Source organism: Haemaphysalis longicornis, unplaced genomic scaffold (genome assembly GCF_048455015.1).
Source record: "Haemaphysalis longicornis isolate Haplotype H1 unplaced genomic scaffold, Haemaphysalis longicornis Haplotype H1 scaffold_10, whole genome shotgun sequence".
NCBI classification, from domain to species: domain Eukaryota; kingdom Metazoa; phylum Arthropoda; class Arachnida; order Ixodida; family Ixodidae; genus Haemaphysalis; species Haemaphysalis longicornis.
In genome coordinates this window covers 21,262,602-21,286,120 of record NW_027526204.1, presented here as the reverse complement: position 1 = coordinate 21,286,120, position 23,519 = coordinate 21,262,602, and the positions used below count along the sequence as shown (strand labels likewise).

Sequence of the window (23,519 nt, the reverse complement as noted above, 5' to 3'; positions counted from 1 at the left end):
TTGGGTATGGTCAATGGCTACTTTACTGCGTTCGTTTCTGCAGGCGGGGGGGGGGGGGAGGGGGGGGGGAGTTGAGCAGGTGGGCGGGCTCGTTATAGGCGGGTTCGGTTATATCGAACTATTGGATATATCGAACAAATCGCGGTGCATACTGCAGTTCGCTATAAACAGGTTGGACTGTATACGTAGCGTGAGCTAAGGTTCAGCTGGTTATTCTTAGGTTTCCTGTTTGTCTAGGATTAGCTGATTATCACCCTTACTGCTGCTGGAACGATTTTCAATCCAATCCAGTCCAATTTAATCCAATCCAAACCAGTCGTGGCGGCGGCTCCGGCGCGCCAGCTGTGCGCCGGGAGACGTCACTGCTCGCGCATGCGCAGTGTAGCTCACGCTACAAAAAGAAAAAAGATAAAAGCCTCGCCCGCTTCATTCACGCGATTCAACTTAGAATACTGAAGGAGCCAACATCGGTCGGGACTTTTCACAATGCCGATTCGGAGTCTTGGATCGACCTCACCCTTTTTTTTCCGATCCCATCTGGGGAGGTTGTTGAATGTACGCAACACGCCAACTTACCAATCGAAGTATTTGGTGTGCAAATGTTTCTGTTGCCGAAAAAAAAAAAAAAAACACGCCTGACAAAAGCAGCTTCACAATATCTGGTCTAGTAACTGGCAGCAGACGATTGGATTCAAAACTACCTTTCCTCAACGCAGCCCGTGGCCCTTTTTGTTCCAGATTGTCCGTTGCAAAACCACGTTTGAATGCACGCTGGTATTGGATTGTGTCACACCACTCGCTGAAGGGACCGTCGCTTCCATCACGTCTTCATCGGAAGAATTGAGTCAAGTACGCAGTGGTCAAGCAAAGTGACGCGAAGTCGAACGAGAGCGAGCGCCGACTGAACCGCCGCAGCGCGCTACCCGCTTGATAGTCACAGCGCCTGAAGGAGAGGAGACAGCGGAGGAGAGTCGCGCATGCGCGCACTTGCGCGACGGGAGCGGAGCGAAGCGCGCGCACGCAGCTGTTGTTTATGATAATGAGACGGAGTGAGAGTGTTGCGCACAGCTGTCGGAGAGAAGAGCGGAGGAGAGTCGCGCATGCGCAGGTGGCGTGCGGACGCCGCCGACGCCGACGCAGGAGGGACGAAGGAGGTTGTACAACCTCCTTGGTTTTTATACAAGTTTTATACAACCTCCTTGGGAGGGACATGCCTCAGAGCAAGAGATGCGTCGCATCTGAAAGAATCTCGTGAAAACTAAGAAACCCTGCACGAAGTCAGTCAGAGCGAGATCGCAGGACTTTGAAATACCCAATTAACACTGGCATTTTCAGAGCTGCTCTGGCATACCGCGTCTCTCAGCAAGCAGGTAGGCAGCCGGCTGGCCCATAAGCGCTACGTGCAGTGTTATTTGCCGGCGGCAGTCCCGTTGTGTGAACGCAGCGACTGCGGTGTACGAGAAGACACTGAACACCTGTTCTGTGTTTGTCCACGTTTCAACTCGGCGCGAACGACAGCGCGAAGTTTATTACGGGCGATAATCGGCATGGAGGACTTTTTAAAGGGGCACTGACACAAAAATTTTGCATCTTGTTTTTTTTGTTGCGATAAGTAGCTAGTGACCTACTTATAACCTGTAGAAACCTGATTTGCTTCAGCGTGCGACGGTTGTTTAATTAGAGGCATTTTCAATGCGGCCAGTCGCAGTTTCGGTTTCAGCGAGTGCCGCGAAACGATGGATTTTGTGGATTTTGTGTGAACAAAGCTGACCACGTGACCGTCGGAGGGATATCACAGAGCAGAGCCGCCGTAGCACTGTCGAATCCGCATCGACGGCAGTTTCTGCGAATGCCCCCACGTACTGATCTCGTGCGGCGCTTAATTAAAAAGCGACCGTGGATATGACGCAGGCGCTGCGAGTGCAAATGCTACCGCGGCTAAAGAACGACGCGCGACGCTCGAGACGGTGGGTGGCAAGGCGCGCGCTGGGAGCAGCCGGCCGGTCTGCCTACAGGTCCGCAGCTCAGCACTGCGGCGGATATTCGAGTGCCGCTCTCGTAATCGGTGCAGATGACAATTTTTAATGCAACCCCCCATAGCATCATTAACTCCTTTGTCATGTAAGCCACCATGGTCGGGACTTGCGGACAATTTCGTGCTGCGGTAACAAGCTATCACTCGAGGTACTTGCGCCGGCCTGGGCCACTTCGCGGCCGTGGCCGCCGCCTGCACAGCGACCGTGCGGCTAGATCAGTGAGCTTTTCGTGCCTCCGGCGCGTTTTCGCATCCAATGGTAATAAACAGTAATAGAAACAGAGTGCCTTGAATCGCTGTAGAACTTTGGTCGCGGACAGCTGCCCGATTAGCTGACGAAATCACGGCGCCACCGCCGCCAACGATCGGGTCGTTCGTTCTCTAGAGCAGAAGCTCCGCCCTCCGGCCCTCCGATTGGAGCGGCGAGCCAGGCGAGCCGGCAAAAAACGCCGGTAGTGCGGAAGCGGCAAACACAAACTCGTGACGTGTTTGGATGTTGTTTATTAACAATTGCGCGTGGTCCTCTGCTGGCTGCTCGGTTGCGTTTCGCACACTTCAAAATTGATTTTAAATATGTTCTAGGCTGTATTCGCCGCTGATATTTTGCAGATGATGTATATGTGTTCCCACCAATCTATCTCCGAAGTTATCTCGCCTTCAAAATTTTGTGTCAGTGCCCCTTTAAGCCCCTGGAACAGCGAAGACAGTGCGGTGCGGGGTTTTAAAGCTCTTGTGCGTTTCCTCAGCGACTCTGGACTCGACTCCAGCCTGTGACTGCCTCTGACTTTTCTTGTGTGTGTGTTTTTTTTTATGTGTGCTCATGTGTCTGTCTGGTGGAGTTTCGTTCGTTTGTTTTTTCCTTTTCTTATTTGTATTATTCATGTAAGCATATAACCCTCATCACATGTTCACTAACCACCTGAAGTAGCAAGCCCAGAATAATGCAGGGCTGACCTCTTTGGTCTCGCTAAAGAATTCTCTCTCTCTCTCTCTCCCTCTCTCTCTCTCTCTCTCTCTCTCTCTCTCTCTCTCTCTCTCTCTCTCTCTCTCTCTCTGAGACCCGTTTCGACGTTCGTTCCGCAGGCTTCCCGATGGAGATCTTCGCCATCCTGGACGGCGTCGTGCTGCCGTACATCCTCGACCCGAATTTCGAGAAGTACCTGCCCGTGATCCCTTCCGGAGTTGACGCGGTCAACTTCACCTGGAAGGCCGGTGAGAACAAGGTAGACGCCTAGTCGCCGCCTGCGAGAAACACTGCAGCAGCGACCATTACGCGTACACGCGGCCAAGACGTTGTCCCTATACGGTACGAACACGTCGCGATTCTTAACAGAATTCGACAGTAACTGTAATGTGTTCACACTCGTCTGGGAAAACATGAACGTAAAATGATGGAAATCTCATATCGGGGAAGTGCCTTATGAATAATGGAGACGTTTTATTCCGGACGAAGGCCGCGTACCGATTCAGGGGGCACGCTTCAAGTCGTTGAAAATAGAGCAGTGGGTATTTGATGAGTTTTTCTGTAAGTGTGTAACGTTTCGGTTAGCACGAAAAATTATGTAGACAAACGCTCGAAACATAACCGTGGTTATTTAAAGGAGCTCCACGACGGGGCTGTTCGCCGTCGTCGGCTTTTTGTAGAACTTAACTGACTACATACTCGTCTGACCTCGGCTCAAAACATTTTTTATCAACGCAAGGGCGCCCTAGAGCGGCGCAAAGATTTTCTGAATAAGTTTGTGCAGGAAAGCGGCAAACGTGTTTGCCTAAACGGATTAGAAAACAATAACAACTGCAGGCTAAACGGACAATCGCCACTCGACGATGCATAAAACACGCTACAAGCAGCCTCTGAAAGCTTGCAGCACAGGAGCGAACGTAACAGTAGCTAAGTGCTGGTTTCTTTGTGAGTGAAAACGTCCTTGAGACGTGAGAATTCCCTCGGCTCAGAATCTTGGTTGATGCCGCTCCGACAGCGTCGAGCTGCAGGCGAATCTTCCGGTTTCTTTCTGTGCGCAGAACTTTAGCGTCCGATGCTGCGGTTTGGCAGAATCGCCGGCCTCGTAACCGAACGAACGATGGAAACACCGAAGACGGGGGGAAAACGGAGGAAAATATGGCGAAAGTGGTACGGGGAGGGCGGCATGCCGACGCGGCATCACAGAAGCCCAGCACGCGCTGCGTGATGCACGTGCATAGGTCCTTTGGCGTCCTCCTCGTTGCTGCGTCCTCTTTCACTAAAACCAACTCTCTCTCTCTCTCTTCCTCGTTGTGTGGCTCACCCGAACCACGTGACATTTGCGCGCGAGGTTCAAACACGATTTACAACAACATGCTCCGCGGCTGCGACACGCTGCAAGATAACGGCACAGTAACGCGCGCCGCCATGCGTTCGCTGATCACGCGATCACTTCCTGAGACGCAGCAGCTATGCACCGTGACCTAGCGTCACTGAATAAGCTACACTTAATAAGTACCGCCACTTTGTGCACCCGGAAGCGTCTTGGGGCCATTTTGTTTCTGGCTTGCAGTGTTGCCATCTCTCCCAACGAAACCGCCTCCGGTTGTGACGGGCAGAGTGTGACCGACCGCTCTAGCGTCTCGAAGCAGCGAGAGAGAGAGAGATAGAGAGAGAGAGAGAGAAAGAGGTGGGAGAGGGGAGAGGCGCCCAGAAACAAAATAGCTTCGCCCATATGTAAACAAATATCACGTGGTGCCGACCGACCAATGAAAATCCTGGCGGCACATAACAATAAGAGAAAAGAGTGCTGATACTCTAAAAGTCTTTATTTAGTGACGCTACCGTGACCGAGAATGCAGTTCGCACTGCGCGCAAATTTCGCATTAGGGAGTATAGTAATCATCAGCCATTTTTTACCAAGCATAAAAATGTGAGGTGTTCAGCACTATCGCCAGTGAAATTGTCCTATGTTTTGTTCATTGAATAATAAATTAACGCGCGAGATGCACCAGTACAGCACTGCGCGAACTGACGGCCAGATGGATGGGGCGGATGCGCAATTCTGGTGCTTTTTCTAGGCCTAAATAATGCAATTTCACTGTAATGACGCCAGTAAATTGTGGGCATTGGAATTATACACGCACCCCACACTTGCTAGTAAAATGGGATTAGTTTAGCTCTCACAAATCTTCAAACGAAGCAAATCCCATCGACACAATTACAGGGTACCTTTTTACAGTGCACCATAGTACTTTTTAGCACAGCGCATTTCAGCAGGCATGCACCTCCGCTGCTGAGGTAGTCGACTGTCTTCGCGCATTGCCGAGAAGTTCGTCGCTCGCGCAAGTTCTGGTATGGCATTGTTCTCTTGTTTTTACCTACTGCCGGTGCCGCTCGAGCAACGGCAAGAAAGGTGAGACTTTCTCTGCGCTTGGGGGCAAGAAAACGATGATGTCGCTTGCCGCCCCGACGCCATCTTGACTGTATATATACTGCAAATGGTGTACTGCAAATGTACTGTGTTCTCTGTTTGCATCGCATCGGTATTTACGCCCTGTTTGGCTATTAATTCGACCCTTCTTTTTTTCGAAAACCTCGGTCAGTGTCGGTTCGGGAGTGACTCTTTTAAATTAGCCCCAAGAGCCGCGATGCCATCTTGGCGCCGCCGTGAGCAAGATCGAGTAAAGGAGGCTTTATGGCGGCAATGACGTCACGGAGACAACACATAGACGCAGCGTTTTCGACTAACAACTTTTCTTTAAGTGAGAGAAGATGCTTACCGTTATTGTATTCACCCTTACTAGATGTGACAAACACAACCACTTCAAAAACCAGCCTAGGGGCCCTTTAACAAAACCATTAGAATTTAGCTCAGAAATTTGGGCTAGTTGGCCATAGAAGATGGCTGTAGGCCTCGCCCGGAATAAAACGTCCCTTTCTCTTTCTCGACATGGTAATTAAAAGCGCGAAAACGCGGGGTCATGTCGCTTGTCTGCATTGGGAGATCTTTATAGGAAGATTTGGCTATGAGTAGCCAAATACGTTCGGTTAGTTTATTGTTTTTCGGTTTTGTTTTAGTTATTTTCGCCTTTCATGTAACTTTACACAATTATATATCGATTGAGTGCTTTTACTTCGCCAATTTTACATGTATTTTTCCACGGGTGCAAGGCTTAGTGGTCCGTTTTCGCTACTTTTACACAAACACGGCGCCCTGTTGGTAAATACCTCCGTAGGTGTTTCGTTTATCCGCCTTGTAAACATTAGATTATAAAATTTTGTGCAAATGCACCGCGTTACACGGTTGGCTCTTCCTCGCTATTTTTATTCGTATTTCGGTTGTTGTGTTCCAGACTTTTTTTCGTTTGGTCTTCGTTTCATGGAGGAGATGCGTAAGATGCGTATTTGCGATTTCGTTACTTGATTTTTCTAACATATTTATTTTTTGCTCGTATTTGCGGGTTTTTCAAAATCCAGTTTGGCCATTTAACTGTGTTGACGTTAATCCGGCCTTTGTGGTGTAATTTGACGCCATCACCTAAAAGGCCCTCTAGCGCACAGAGAACTAAACCAAAACTGCTAGTTTTCTGGGGAACTGTTCTTCAATGATGCCTGTCGCGATAGATATCACTGTTGTTTCATTTTAGTGGGGCCGTACGCTACAAAAAAGAAGCAGCTCTGGTGAAGACGAAATTACGACATTCAGGCTGAAAAAAAATGGCGGTCTGAGTTTTCTTCCCAAGCTTGTAAATCTATAAATACGAACACTACGAAGCTCATTTTTTGTTTGTAGGTTCATGTAGTCATAAGATTTTTAAAAAAAATACGCAAAAGTGGTCTCTATGCTCGACATAAAATTTTTAATTGCCAGATGTCCTAATTAATTGCCTCAATAATAAATCTGTTAATATTTGAACTTCCATATCAATTTTTTTTATTTTTGGGATGATGGGAACCTAAATTTAAGAAAACACACAGAAAACATTGTTTTGCTAGAAAAAAAATACAGGGCTTAAAGGATTAATATACCAATTAAATGTGCTACTTCCACCAATCTTGCAATAGGGAGCTATGTCAGAATAATTTTTACTGGTAGGGCTTTGCAGAAAATGTGCCAATGCATTTCTAGCCGACTTTGTGCTTCTTTAGTCGAGAGCGGTAGCATGAATGCTAACTGTACTGAATTCTTTCCTGCGCAGCATTATTATTACGACTTCGACGTTTTGGAGTCCTTCGATGGTTCAGTTCTAAAGAACCCCCTGATATCGATTGAGACGAAAGGAAAGGTGCCCCGGAAAGCAAAAGGTAAGACATTTGGCATGCCATACTTTGTTTCTGTAAAAAGGTTTCAGTGCGCGTGTGGTATGGTTTATTTATTTATTTATTTATTTATTATTTATTATTTTATTTATTTATTTATTTATTTATTTATTTATTTATTTATTTATTTATTTATTTAGTTCTTTATTTCACGTGCCCTCATTCCCCAAAGGGCATTGGAGAGGGTAGTGGTACAGCGTTCATTTATAGCAGAGAACAATGTTTCACAGGTTTCTTCACAAACAGGCTCCTTCACAACAGGTTCCTTCACAAACAGGTTTCTCCACAGACATTGAGGCGCTTTTCTTGGCCTTAGTGACACGAAATTTCAAAGCTTTGATAACTGTGTAAAATGCTTCCTTTTTATCAGGAGATATCTCCCAGCAAGTTTCCACAGTAACCGTTCCGTATAACATATTTTAAATCAATTTTTAATCTTTGCCCGCCCGAGAAAGCCGAGAGTGCGGTGGCATGACATCATCTGATACTTTCTCCAAACTGCCGACGTCGGGGCTTCCGTGACGCTGCTGACGCGCCGGCTGCGGTTGGCGCGCGCTGCTACGCCGTGTGTCCCGTCATGGTTTTGGGACGGGCGTCATGCTGCCCGGGCGCGTGGGGATGGCGAAAACCTCGGCCAGTCTGGGCGTGTGCGCTCGCTCGCGCTCGCTCGCGCGCGCGCGCGTCCAGATCGTCAGCCGTGCGACAAGAATGGTGACGTCACGTGCACCATGCTGTCATGGCAGCCGCTCGGCGTTCGTTTTGTCGAAACCGAAACTGACACGAATAAACGATGCTGTAAATGACTGTTTACGCTACGATCGGCGGTCTGATGCATTCTATGATTAGTGGGCTAATAGAATAGAATAGAATAGAAAAGAACTTTATTGTTGTTACAGAATGGTACATCACCAGAATATAGTCAATACAGAAAGGGGTCCCAGAGTAATGAACTGTAGTGGGACCCCTTGTTATTGATAGCATACACAGAAATAGCTTAATTGCAGCTGCTAGCAGGAATGATACTTAATTTTTTATTACCTATCTTATACAAAGAAATAACGAGAGTACGCGTAAATAGTGAATTGTTAACATTGCATATTTCAGGAATAAATAAGGAATAAATAAATAGGCACCCATATCAGCGAGAGAAAAACGTAACACAAAAATTTCGTGTCAGTACTTCTTTAAAGGAGCCATGCAGACAAAACACGTTTGGTTCATTCGAAATATTGCTTTGTTAGGATCTACTGACACCACTTTTAACGCAAACTTCGCTCAAATAAGCTATATAATTGGGGGAAAAGGGAATAGCCGTGCGACCCACGAGCTCGTTTCCGGCAAAAGAACCTATGTCATATGCGCAGCTGTGCGATTGGCTGAGCCCGGCAAAAGTGAAAGCAAATTAGGCAGGGCTTATAAGCTTGCCGAACGAGCTATTGGCGCTCAAATTTAGGGCACATTCTTTTTATAGAAGTAAGAATTGTGGAGTGAACCATTATAGTTATACGAATGAACACGTAAGCACCGAAGCAGTTAGTGCGAAACTTCGCCGGATGACCGTCAGACGCATTGGACTTGTTTGACACAACACTGACCTACTGACATATATGTCAGGGTCACTGATATGACCATGTTTGTTGAGTCATAACTTACGTTTTAGAAAACGATTGGTATGAACCCTTACAGAAATACACCAGGTATAGAAGTCCGGGCAGAAGCAAACTGCGAACACTGGCACTTCAGCGGTATTGCAGCGCCGTCTATGAAAGTGGGCGGTAAACAAGATAACAAGATAAACAAGATGATATTGTATAGTATTCTCTGTTGTATAATCACGCGACCTGTCCTTCTCCTCACTGTTATTTTGGTGAATATTCTTGTACCAGTTTCCCCCACTCCTGCTTAAGGCCTGGCAATCAGGCTAGCAGTATGTCAATAAATAAATAAATAAATAAATAAATAAATGAATAAATAAATAAATAAATAAATAAATAAATAAATAAATAAATAAATAAACGGCCGCCTGTGAGATGGTAGCAGCCCTGGTCAGCAGGCTCTCTCTTAGGGACGAAGCCCCGTAGGGGCAGGGGCTGCTGGCGTCTCGTGTCGTCGCAATCGTCGTCTCGCGTAGTCACGGTACTAAAACACCGGGAAACTCGTTTGCGCCTCGCCCTAGAACGTAACGCGTACTAAAAAACACCGTCAGTCGTTTTCGCCTCGCGCTAGACTAGATAGCTTCGTGCTTCAAAAACAACAGACTTGTGCAGCAAAGCTATATACCTCTACCCCCCAACGGTTTCATCTCCGTTGGCAAAAATGCCAAGGCGCCAAGAATTCTCTTATACACTGCATGCGTTACTCTTCTCGAGCCAGGTTTCACGTGAGTGGAGATGACCCGCGATTTTATTTTTAAGGCCCGGCTCTGGATATATACGTCATTGTCGATGTCACGAAAGCACACTGTGTAGCGGGCCGATTAAAATTTTGGCTTGAAATGTTTAATTTCTTAGTGAACAAAGCATTGTTTGCTGCCGGACGATCGCGAAGGCACTATAAAACGCTAAATACTTGTAATAAAACAAACTTGTAGTTTGTCTGCTTGGCCTTTTTAAAATAGGGTTGCGAAGGCAATAATGTCTGGAACTTTCGCTCTTTCCTCGCGCCCAAAAGCGCTGTTGATGCAACGAGCTGATAAGCTTGGCGCAAGACAACCTAGATAGACTTGTCAGGGCCCTTGCGCTCAGAGATACGCGCAGCCACTGGCTCCGCTCGGCGATACGGCACGCTTTTTTAGCAGCTGACGCGCATGCTCCACCAAGACATTAGCGAAACGATCACTTACATGACCATGTTTGTCGAGTCATAACTTGCGTTTTAGGAAACTATTTGTACAAGTGCTTGTTTACCGTTGGCACTTTTGGGTATAAATTTCGCCCTTCAGCGAGCCGAGTTCGCCTCGCGGGCTCGCCTGAGAGCGTTGCTCTGCCCGTTCGACGGCCACGCTGTAAGCACGCCAGGTGCTGTTCTTGTATCATCGCGGTTCATTTCTCCCCATGTGTTAAACAAGTTAGGTTTTGCTGTAGGCTCTTCGTCGTTCGAAACAGAGGCGGCTCTCCTTCTCGCCGCTCATTCACCACGCTACTACTACATGACGGAGGCGACGGAGACTGATGGACGCCTTCGTCAGTGTAGCAGGGATTTTAAGCGTTATCCATATCTTGTAACGACGCGCTATATCAACGAACTCAGCCAAGCTCGTGTGACGGATGGCGACGATTGTTTGTTTATTGTTTGTTTATTTAGGCAGAATACAAGTTCACCGTGCAAGGTAGAATATTTTCCAATCTTCTGCCGAGGCAAACGGGGCAAAAGGCGTTTGAGCCCATTTGATCGAGCCCGATCGGGCCGCCTGACGAGGCCCCGTCCCTGATGTAGCACAACGGCAGCAGCACTACCGACGCACATACAAGCACCAGTCAATGAAATTATAAACATGCAACAAACCAAATGACATCATAGGCAAACTATATCAACACAATTGTCGGCTATATAAAACAATGACAAATCACAAAAAACGTATAATGATAACAGATATATGCTACGCAAAAGATAGAGACCGTGACACGAGTAAAAAAAGTTTAGGAAGAGGAAGTTTTACCCGAACAATACCAAAGCAAACGTTTTTTTTTTTTTGCACTTACGGCGGGTACGCAGCATAATTTTAACGGTATACCTAAAACAGCATTCAAGGAAACCTTCTCATGACGGCACAGAATACGGCATATAAAGCGGTCGCACGCGAGTCCCGACATTCATTTTGTACGAAAAAAAATTATATTTTTTTCGAGGTAAATGTACCAAAGAGAACTTTCTCATGATTGTCTTGGGGCACATGGCGAAATGCAAAACCATGCCTGACTGGGCCATGGCACCCTATAGCTGTAACGGCTTCGAGTGGTAATTTGTTTACAATTTTCACACACAACAACAACAAAAAAGATGTACATAACTGCATAACAGAAATAACTATCACCTCAGGTAAATAAAGAGTTTTTTTTTGCATATGGCATTGCATAAGCAATGAAATTATGATAATAGATTTTGTGTACATGAACTGATGTAAACACAACTTAACAAAACAGTCGTGTGAGGTATATAAAATACAACACTGCGAATAGGTTGTCACACATTTCAAATCTAAATTAACTTTCAGATGCCATTTTTTCAAAGAGTATTTTTTTACAAGTATATTGAAAGTTATCACTCGTATGGAACTATTTAAATGATGCAATAAAATTGGGTTTTCATTTAGCAGATCAGGTATTTGAGATGCTAATCTCTGAGTACCATAATTTGTTGGGAAGCGCGGTTTTTCAATTGGATTTCTTCATAGTTCATAACAGGTGTTTTTCGGGCAGTAGTTAGTTTCAAACAATGCTTTATCGGTCCTAGGTATGCTGGCGGAAAATTTCTAGGCTTAGTTTGTATTTGTATAAAGTTCGGATATCGAATACTTTATAAGTTTCAAAGTACGGCGCTACGCTTACAGTTCTGTGCAGGTTGGAAATAGCCCGCATTCCTCTCTTTTGTATGTTTTAGTCTGAGGTTAGGTTAGTCTGAGTTGTGGTCGCCCAAACTAAACAGCACTAACTTATACGTGAGTGGACGAGCGAATAATATATATCGCGTTTAGCAACTGCCGGTAGGTAATGTCTTAGCTTGTTTAAAATTCCAATTGCACAACAGAGATCTGATCTAAGTGATTCTACGTGTGGTGTCCACGAGAGATTTTCTTGGAACAGGACTCCCAAAAACCGGGTTGATGTTGATTCCTGGATTGAGGAACCGCGGAATTGTATGTTCAAATTTAAAGGTGCGGGTATCCCTATCGCTCTGAACAATAAATATGTGGTTTTCTTTACATTTAATTCCAGTTTGTTGGATGCAAGCCACAAGCTAAGATCTGACATCCAGCTGTTTGCCTGTGCAACTAAATCTTGCACGTTGATTCCAGAAAAAAGTACATTCGTATCATCCCCATACAATATTAACTTAGCGTGACCTTTTATGTTTACCATATCATTTATATACAAAAGGAATAGTGTAGACCCTAAAACTGATCCCTGCGGAACCCATACTTTAAACACTTAGTTTCAGAATTTACGCCAAAATAACGGTGTACTCCATGGGCTCTAGAGGACAGGTGGTTTTTTATCAGTGACAAGGACACTCCTCGAATTCCATAGAAAGGCAATTTTCGTACAAGAATGTCGTGCTGAACACAATCAAAAGCTTTCCTTAAAGGAGCCATGAAGAGAAAACACAAGTTTGGTTCATTCGAAAGATTACCTCGTTAGAACCATACTGACACCACTTTTAACACAAACTTCGCTCAAATAAGCTACATAATCAGGAAAAAAAGGGAATGACCATGCGACCCACCAGCTCATTTCCCGCAACAGAACCTATGATGTCACTTGGGAATGCTCTGCGATTGGCGGAGGCCGGCAAAAGTAAACGCAATAGGCAGGGCTTACCAGTTTGCATAGTGAGCTATATGCCCGTTAAACATACTGCACATTCCTTTTATGACACTAAGAACGGTGGAGTAAACGGTTGAAGTTCCGAATAAACACGCAAGCGTGTACGCCAATGCGTACGAAACTACCGCCAGCCGAACTCGACATCTCGCCGTCGCCACCGTCGCGCAGACGAACCATACTGCACATTCCTTTTATGACACTAAGAACGGTGGAGTAAACGGTTGAAGTTCCGAATAAACACGCAAGCGTGTACGCCAATGCGTACGAAACTACCGCCAGCCGAACTCGACATCTCGCCGTCGCCACCGTCGCGCAGACGAATTTTCGGGTTCGAGGCTCTTCGGGGCCAACGAACCGTCCCAGCACGCACAGCCGCGACCTTGCTTAGTATCGTAATCCCTTCACAGGAGGTTGGCCGTCATATCGCCAACCAGCAAAGGTAAAAATAGAAACGAGGGGAGTAAGGAACAGCAAGAAGCGACGAGATAGTGACAGTCGTCGCAGTTTCGGAATGGTGTTGGCTTGCTGCTATTGTTAGGAGCTCGTTTCCAGTTTACAACCACTGAAAACATCAGTTTGTTCGAGTACTTGACAGTGAAATTTCGTTGCTACGTTTTGGAATGCCCATGTAGTACGGGCAAATCGTCGAGGGAGTGCGACATCCCCGCCGGTGAGATCTCCTTTCATGTGCTGCCCAACGACGAACCTCGGCGTAGCAAGTGGCTACGTTTTGTGAACTTTGCAAACGGAGGAGAAAGAGAGCTAAAGGAAGTACGAGTGTGCTCGCTTCATTTCCGAGGAAGTGATTACGGCAGGGACCCTTACGTTAGCTCACTCCTGGGACATGCTGGCGCTCGTCGCCGACTTCGTCAATTCGCCGTCAAAGCGCTGTGACCTTGGGGGAAAAAATGCCGTACACACCGCGCATTGACGCTCGTATCTTTCTGGTCGGAGCAGAGAGCTCGCGCGAACGGCTTTCCATACACGACACCGGCCAACTGGCATAAGCGATACTGCTACTGAAATTGAACTATTATTAACTGTAATAAAAATACGGCACATACGTACCAGTCTGTATTCGTCCGTCGCGACGGGGCTGACGAGGCAGCGGTGCCGACGGCTGGGCGTTCGTCTGTTGTGGCTATCGCGGAATGGTCGCTTTCCGGTCCATCCGCGTATCCCACAACTCCTGCCGCTCGTGCACTTAGAAGCATTGAGCGTTCAAGTGGTGTGAGGTTGTTAAATGCAAGCCCGAGCTTCTCGGCGAGAGTTTTGTTCTCCGGATCAGGCGATTCCATGACTAGGGCTGTGGGTGCACAAGGTTTTACTAGTATTTTAAAATGGCCGCCGTCTCGGGTTCGGCCGCGTGTGGGTGCTATATGGAGTCGACATACTAAGTATCTGTTTCATGGACCGGCTCGTATGACGCCATTGTTCACGTCACGAAAATGTGCAATTTAGCGGGAGATTTAAAATTTTGGTATAAATTGCCTTATTTCTGAGTGAATAAAGCATCATTTGCTTCTGGGAAAGCGCTTAGGGTACTATGAAACACCTAATCTTTCGAATAAAACAAACTTTTGTTTTCTCTTCATGGCTCCTTTAAATCAAGACACAAACCTAGCGTGAAACATTTGGATTCATGTTTTCCAGTATCTGCTCCTTGATTTCAAGGAGAGCGCTTTCTGTGGATTTATTTCTACGGAACCCAATTTGTTCCATGGCTAACATGCAATTTGCTGTTAGGAATCCTACCAACCTTTTGTTTAAAATGTGTTCTGCTATTTTCGAAAATACTGACAAGACTGATATAGGTCTATAGTTATTCAATTCCTCTACTGATCCCCCTTTGTGTATTCCTACAACGCGACCAAGTTTCATTTTGTCAGGAAAGACACCCGTCGCGAAAATCAAATTACAAATGTGCGCTAACGGCACTTTTACGATGTTACTAACAAGTTTTAGTGGCTTTACTTCTACCTCATCTGGACCAGCAGCGCAACAATCTTTCAGGTCAGAAATTATGCACAAAATCTCATTCTCATCCGTGGGGAACAGATATAAGGAATTAGGGTTGTTTACACAGATGAATTGCTCGCAAGGTTTTCCTGCTACGTCGCAGGAAGGAGCACCTATGTCGACAAAATGCTCATTGAAAATATTAGCCAATTTTACATCGAAGAACACCTGCTTTTCAAGTATGACTTGTTTAGGTGGCTGACACGAAATTAGTTGTTTAATACTTTGTCAAATTAATCGAGAATTCTCCAATATTTCCGAGAACTTGTGTATGTAATATTCACGTTTGGCTCTTTTAAGCTCAGCGTTCAGTTTATTTCTGACGGTTTAAACAATTTCAGATCACACTTGTTTCTGGTGCATAGGAATGCATGAAACAATTTGTTGCGATATTTAATTCGCTCGAATAGTTCACGTGTGATCCATTGCTTCCGCGTTATTTTATGCCTTTGGTGAGTTTTTAAAAGAAAGTATAAATTATATATTCGGAGAAAGATCGTTAGAAAGTAGTTGTAGGCGCTGTCAGCATGTGTTGCACCCATCACTGGACTCCAGTCTTGGTACAGGAGGCTAACCTTGAAATGTTCCATATTTTTTTGCGAGAATTCCCGGGTTAAAGTATCGTTTCTTAAAGTGGAGGGATACTTAGTAGGCAGAACACAGTATACAGTCGAACACGGATATATCGAACTCCAAGGGGATCGCGAATTAGTTCGATATATGAAAAATTCGATATAAAAAAATATGGGCTCTGAGACCTCACCTATGGCGGACGATCACTTAACAATCGTCGCATTCAAGAATGACAACTAATTCCGCACTCACGATGCAACAGGACGCTTTATTTCCGTGAAAAAAAAAAATCGCTGATCTTGGCCTGCTTCTTCGTCCAGGAAGTGAAATTAAAGACGCTCGTCTGGATCTTCTCGAGGCTGCACAACTAGAAAATTCCAGCAGTACGCCGCGCCTTTCCACACCATGCACAACACGCACGCCAAAGAAGAACAGCGCGCACGTACCACAATAACTTTAAAGGTAACAATTCCAAGGCTCTCTGAACGGACTCCCACAAAGCGCTCGCGATGGTCATCTCCGAGAGAAACAGTGATCTCCGAAAGGTGCGGGACAACTCGCCAAACAGCAGCAACAGCAGCAAAATGCAAAAGAAGGAGGATGCCGTCAGCGCCTTCGTTCCCTCTTCCCTTTCCCGAGACGACATCGGGGGAAGACAGACCCAGAGAGAGAGACAAAAAAAAACTCTTTTCGGCAAGCCGAGAAACGTACGCCGCCGCAAAAAAAAAAAAGAAAAAAAGAAAAAAAGAAAAAGGACGTGCGCAGTCGGGGCATCCCTACCTCGCACTGTCACATTTTCCGAGCGTTCGGGCTTGGTGTGCCTAGAGAGATTTAGCATACCGGGCTCCGTCCGCTAACGCTACGGCGGCCGGTAGCGGGGTCCGACTGCGCAAGCGCAAATTCGTTCCAGTAGGGGATAGTTCCGCGAGCCAGTCTTCGCCATGCCCGCGCAATCCTCCACATCCTCCTCAACCTCAATCGGGGGTGCAGCGACCGCCGAAGAGCACCTTCCAGCTCGCGTGGCGTTCGATATACCCAATGTCGGGAAAAATACGGTTCGATATAAACGTACGAAGTCCTATACTTTTACACAGAATATTCAAGGGGATAATTTATGAGTTCGATATAGACAACAATTCGATATACCCGTGTTCGATATATCCGTGTTCGACTGTATAGGCAAGTGATCGCTGAGATCACACGGCAAAGTGCCTGATCGTAATTCACTGCTGGGGAAACTTGTAATGCATAGGTCAAGAATAGATTCAACATTTTCTGTTATCCTAGTTGGGGTAATAATAGTGTTGCAGCAATAATTCTTGGAAAGTAAAAAATGTTGAATTTTCAACTGAGGCATGCATGTTGAAGTCGCCCACTAACACGTTTTGCAATTTCCGAGAGACACATTCTTCTAACGTCGTTTCAATGAAGTAGAAAAAATCGCTTACAGACCCAGAAGGGGGGCGGTAAATAACTGCAAACAGGATATTACAACATTTGATACTGACGCATTCGTAACTTTCATGAATAAGGTTAAAGTCAGACAGAACCGTATAATTTAACCCAGAGCGTATGTATATAGCGACACCTCCTCCTGTCTTTCGAGTGCGTCCACATTCGTTCCTCCAAAGATTCGTCGTGCCGGAGTGCCGCTTGCATAGACGCCACCCGAACCACCAAAACCACCGGCGGCTTCCCCTAGATCCGCAGTCGGTAATTGGCTGCAACATTTGGTGGAGTCCTCCAATAGCGGCGCCGTAGTCTTTAGTGCCATCTGCTTCATAGTGGTTACGTCACAGGCGAAAAGCGGTGTGTATGCTCTCTTGAATGACGACGAATTCAGATGTAAGCAAAGAACACGTGATCTAGCGATAGCACGCATAACATGGCTATACGTAATGCAACAAGGAAAGAAAATAAGACGTAATCTATAGCGATAGCGCGGTAAATGGCTACCTCTTTAGGGTCCGTTTGTTCTGTAACCGGCGTGAATCGGACGCCTCCTGATAGAGAAAACGTGGGGTGGCTACCGTACTTCAAAGCGCGTGCGGAAGATATTACAGAAAGAAATAGCAGTTGTTACGAAAATAGCCGCATGGCGACGTTTTGCGGAATCTTCGAAGGTAGTAACGCCAGCACAGTGAGCAAATAGTGATTCCACGAAAGCTCTTTCCAGCTTTGGCCTGGTAAGACTCAGGAGTGGCCATCTGCCGAGAGTCAGAGGTGAGCGCGCTGTCCGGGAGGGCACCAGCGCAGCGTGCGTTTGCGATCTGGGGCGGTATTCTCGTGTTTGTCCATTTTGAAAACGTCCGTTTTGCGTCCGTTTTATTGTGGCGTACTTCCAGTTGTAGGTGGGCTTCGGATTGACTTTTGCGCAACTGTTCTTGTAAGCACATTTTAAACGACTAAATTTATTTCAAAATACCTTTTATCTTTTTATTGTTTCGCCGGTGAACTAAGTTCAAGGCGACGAAAAATCGTTTGCTAATCTGCTCCGAGAAGCCGCCGCTCATAACTCCGCCGTGCTTGCGTGGCGTGACATCCGGGTGTTCGCTTTTAGCCAATCAGGTCTTGCTCAAAACGGACACTTTTGAAACGGACGCAAAACGGACAGAACACGAGAATACCGCCCCTGAAGCGCCCTAAGGCAGCTTTGGGCCCCGTCGCAAACTGCGTCCTCCGAGTCACGGCCGCCAAGCTTACCCAACCATGCTCCAGTAGAGGCGGCCACCGAGCTGCCTTCGCTTCAGCGGGCCGTTACTTACTGCCGAACTTTGAAGGGACCCTGCAACACTTTTTGAGCAGTGCAAGTAAATCTGCGCGACGCTTAGCTTACACTACCAGAAATACCTGAGCCAAATATTACACGTGCACGTGAAGCGGTGAGCGTGCAAATCGCTGTGAAAGACGCGGAAAAACCAACCCCGCCCTCTTCAGTTCTCCTCAGTATGCACATCTGGCATGGCCTAAACGACGTCATTGAGGCCATGGCTGTCCGATCGGCTGTCACTGGTCAACTTCGCGGCTAATTTCTCGCATTTCTTTTGACGATCCGCCGTCGTCGGCGCTTTGTACGAACCTCTTCTATGCCTGAACCTGTGGGCACAGTTTTGCCGTTTCTTTTGTTTATTTGAGTACACGCCGAGTTTGAGTGATGAGCTCAATACTTCCCTTTCAACGGGACCACTCGACAACAAACATTTATTGCTTCAAAAACGCCCTACCAGCCCGAGCGTGCGCTTGCGCGCAGGCACCCATGCCTGTTTTTTTGTGGCACCAGACCGGAAATAAACCCATCCACGTTTCGGAGAAAAGGAGAAAACTCCCCGGCATGTGATGTATCGAAGGCCGCGGAAGATAACGCCGCGATCCACCCCCCTTTCCGGGAGAGAGAGCGCAGCTTTCGTTGCGTTTCCCGCGGTCGAGTTGAGAGGGAACAATTATGCGCGATTTCTCATCGCGCGTTGTTATTTTCATAATTGTTGCGGGAGGAGATTGCGGGGGCAATAGACTTTCCCCGGAAATACATTCCTAGTAGTCGATGCTAAGTGCTGCAGGGCCCATTTAATGGACCGCCTGAGTGGCTCGGCGCGACCACCCGACGCCAACTTAACTTCCGTCTTATGGATGGCGTGCTCTGCCGCGCCACTTACCATCCTATAGTGCCTGTTGCTCCTCGCCAGCTCCGCCTTCGCATACTCGAAGCTTTCAATTAGGGCGCAACCGCTGGACACCTTGTGTTCCAGAAGACTTATGATCGTGGTCGGAGTTGGTTCTTCTGTCCAGGCCTCTCCACGAGTACGTCGCCTCTTGCGCTTCGTGTGAGCACCGCAAGCGGCCCACGTCCCCTCATGCCGGTTTGTTGCAGCCGCTTCCTTGCCCTTCTGTTCCATCTGAAAAGGGTTGACATTGACCCGCACGGGCCGTTACCTTTAACATCGGCTGGGTGCCGTTGGATCGTGACTGCTGTCGAGGTGCGTCTTCGAGGTGCGTCTTCGTTTATCATTTTATCTTATTTTGTCCTGATTTCACCGTGATGGCTCGAGATACATTTCGCAGCATTTCAATATTTGCCCGCCAACATACTTAGCCATAAATAAAGGTGCCAAATGATTTTTTTTTTGCTAAAGCTGAAATCTTGATAATTGCATTTCAAGAATCGACAATAACTGCTCATAAACGACTTCAACAGGATGGCATACGTGTCCAGCAACGCCCGCCGACGCAGCGACTGGCGCTCGACTTTAACGGTCTCATGTGGTTACTCGCCCTCTCCTGCAGGCCCGCGCGTTGACGCCGAACGACGCCGACGCTTGTGCGAAGCGTGATTTCGCGTCCGTGTGGAAACGTATGAGGGGGGAAAAAAAGAAAGAAATACTCGTTTTGTAGTCCATGGTTCGAGATAACCACGCTAGTTTCGAGCAACGCCGCTTTCGAGCCACGCTGGGCACTGTACGTCCGACGTATCTTTAAGAAATCTTGCCGGTACGTCTGACGTATCTTTAAAAACTCCCACCTTCCCTCGCGGGAACCCCTGTGTAGATACGACGCATAGGGGGTTCACGTTGCAGCGTTGGACAGCGGAGGAACGGCGCTGGAACGATGGAGCGGGGCGGCGCAGGCTCCGCGTTTTATAGCGCGCATAACGGTGAGGGGACGCGCCGGCGCCAGTGCGTCTGCCGCGGCTATGACGCAATACAATCCAACACAATCCACTTTAATCCAATCCAAGGCAAGCCAAGCCAATCCAAGTCAATCCAATCGAATTCAATCCAATGCCCCTCGCGAGAGAGTGTTCGCTATCGGAGAGGAGAGGTGGTGAGCGGCGGAGAGCGCAGATGGCGCGGCGAGGAGAATGGGGGAGGGGCGGACGCCGACGACGACGACGCCGGATGCAGGGACAAGGCGGGTGAATGAGATGCGGTCGCATCTAAAAAAAAATTGCGGATACGTCCGACGTACCTTTAGACACAGCGTTTATTTTATTTACAGGCCACGAAGCAAGTTGCCTGTGAAGGGTGCACCCCTGCACACAGGGTGTTATTGCGGGGAAGCAACCTTTTGTACTAAAGAGTACGTTATACTTAATGTTGTTCGTTTTCAGGTTTTATATTTCAACATGCAAGTGTTTTATGCCGCGGTACACCAAGATTTCACTGACGTCATATCCGTCACGGAAATGACGCCAGTACACCTTTGCCGAAGCGACCCGCCAGCATGACGTCGCTCGCCAAGCACACCCACAAGACAGCCGCCGACCCACAAACCATCTCATTTCGCTGCACATTTCATCATCTTCACACATCATCGCACATTTCACTTCCGTGTTTTACCTATTCCTAAGACAAGCATCAACCGCAGTTTTTCTGCGCAGCATCACCCACGCCCTTTGAAGCTCTGGACCACTAAAACGTTTCTTCGTAGGACCCGTGATCGGTATTGGCGCTTTATTGAAAAAAAAAAAAAAAGACACGTTCTTCTGAGGCCCCGCCAATGTTGGCATCGAACAAACCGCTGGTGCGTAGCTCGCTTGCTTCCTCGAAAAGTGCTGCCGGCACTCCATGATGACGACGATGATGACGATTATTATTGGCCTCCCCTTTAAATCGGGGAGACGACAAGTGCCATCTCACTTATTTTAGTCGTTTAACTAAAGTCAGTTAATCTACAGCTCGTATTTCTCTTTATTTTTTTCCCTGCCGTTATCTCTGGCTCTGACGACCGTTTGTAGACTGTTTCCCTACTTTTTTTCCACCATTACTCTACCCGCTATTTAGTAACATCCACTGCTGACCAGTTAATGCTTCCACCAATGGTGAAACCTAGCTCAAACAAATTCACGCATCTCCACGAAGTTAATCATGAGGAGCGGGAGAAGCACTGGAGATCGTTCTTGTATACCGTAAATCACCCGTGAGAGTGCTTACTGCTGCTAAAACGATTTCCAATTCAATCCAATCCAATGCTCCTCGCGCATGCGCAGCACGGCTCTCCATGGAGCTCTCTCTCTCTCTCTCTCTCTCTCTCTCTCTCTCTCTCTCTCTCTCTCTCTCTCTCTTTCTCTCTCTCTCTCTCTCTAACCTTTGGTGAACCGTTTATTTTGTTCTTGTTAACCTTTTGTGGACGTTTTGTTCACAGATGTTTCGGTTTACACGGTGCTGTGCCGTGAGCGCGGACGCCGGACGCTGGACAAGCCTCGGCCTTAAGGGGCTTCGAAAGCAGGACTTCCCCCGAGTTCTAGCTGGCTGGATCTTTGGGCATTCTATTACTACGTGGTTAACTGTTTCTTTACCCTTGCCACAGCCCACACATTCCTCGCCTTGGGGCGAATACTTGCTCATATGTGTTCTAGTTCTCAAGCAGCCAGCCCGAGCCTCAAAGATACGCACTGCCTTTGAAGTTGTCTTTCCTGATCTCTTGTATTTCTGCTTTATAGATTGACAATGATCCTTTGTTTTTCGTCCTCTCCGCCCACATACGCGTTTCTGTTTGCTTCACTTTCGTTTTAACTGCCACAGATGGGTCGTTCGTCCCGGCGATGTATATTGAGTCGTCAGCTTTCGCGTCCTCTTCTGCCACTGAGTACTGTTGCAACCGTGTCATCCCAGCGCTGACACCAGTTGTTGCGACCGAGTGGGGGCACCCGATCCGAGCTCCGTTGCCTCCGGCATACGTGTGGTAGCGGGGTGAAGCGAGCGGCCAGCCGCTGTTGCAGCCGTGAAGAAGTCTAGAAGCCGTAGGCTAACGTAACTGTTTACTTCATAGGGAGAGGTGAGCCGAAGCCAAAGAACAATGCCCCGACGGGCTAGGTTACAATACAGGACTCGAGCACAGTGACAGCATGGATTCGCTGCTCTAACAGGAATGGGTTATAGCGTTTGCGGGGCTTCTATTTATACACAAAAGCGGTAACGGTCAAAACAGCCTTCCCTCTACATTTTGCACACTCTACGCACTTCACAGACACACACAACGCTCTTTACAGAGTTCGTAAGCAGTCGGTAGCCTCGGCGTACGTTGATTCCGAGAGAGGAGGACTCCGCTGCGATCCCGGGGCCTCTGTGTCCTTGGGACGGGTCTCGACGTGCCGCTGGCAACCGCCGGAGTTTGAAGCGCGTTGAAAGCAAGGCGTCTGACCCAAGCTTGTCGAAACTTGAAAGTATGAGTCACCGACACGGTGGCGCTTGACTGAAAGGCGCACGCAGTGGCTTCGCCGCACAGCCGAGGAGTGATGCGGGGAAGTACGGCGGCGGGCCGATTCGTAACAGTACCCATGGGCGGCAGTAGGACTTTGTCTTACCCGCCGCGGTGGCTCAGTGGCTCGTGCGTTGCGCTGCTGAGCACGAGTTCGCGGGTTCGATTCCCATCCGCGGCGGCCGCTTTTCTGATGGAGGCGAAAAGCAAAAACGCCCGTGTGTCCGAGATTTCGGCGCACGTTAAAGATCCCCAGGTGGTCAAAATTAATCCGGAGCCCTCCACTACGGCGCGCCTCATCGCCTGCGTTGCGTCGGCGCGTTAAACCCTACAATCAATCAATCAATCAATCAATCAATCAATCAATCAATCAATCAATCAATCAATCAATCAGTATTTTGTGTTGAGGGGGGCAAACCCATTGTATTGAGGGGAAAGATGGAGAGGGGGCGAGGCTATGTGTTCCTGGGTGGCTTAAGGGTGGGGCAAATGCCCCTTTTGTACCCGCCTGCATGCCGACGCCTATGCGGGTACCTTTGCACTCTGACTGCCCCCTTCTTCTCGTCTGAACTTGTAAGCATCTCCGCAAAACTTATTTTACTTTGCCCTTCCCTGGCTTCAAAAGAATCCCAGCCCATATCGCTCTGTACAGCCACATTCGTTGTCTTACTGTGAGCTCTACAGTGTTAATCGGCCGACAGCCTTTTGGTTAACTTCCAGTCCCGACAGGATACCCGACTTTAAAGGAGCCATGAAGAGAAAATACAACTTCGTTTAATTTGAAAGAACTAGGATTCAGTATCTCACTCAGCTCCATCACAGCCCCAAAAAGTGTTTTTTAACGAAAGAAAAAGCAAGAAGTATTTAAAAA

General features: G+C 47.5%; 1 protein-coding gene across 6 annotated transcripts in view; it reads left to right on the top strand.

The window, feature by feature from the left end:
• The window catches only part of LOC144158284 (wnt inhibitory factor 1-like), a 141,539-nt gene that overhangs the window by 62,476 nt on the left and 55,544 nt on the right, over window positions 1–23,519 (top strand). For all 6 annotated transcript variants that reach the window (XM_077689079.1, XM_077689081.1, XM_077689082.1 and 3 more), the window contains exons 2-3: window positions 3,119–3,258; window positions 7,199–7,304. In XM_077689079.1, coding sequence (XP_077545205.1) covers window positions 3,119–3,258; window positions 7,199–7,304 — 246 coding nt within the window. The remainder of the gene's footprint in view (window positions 1–3,118; window positions 3,259–7,198; window positions 7,305–23,519) is intronic.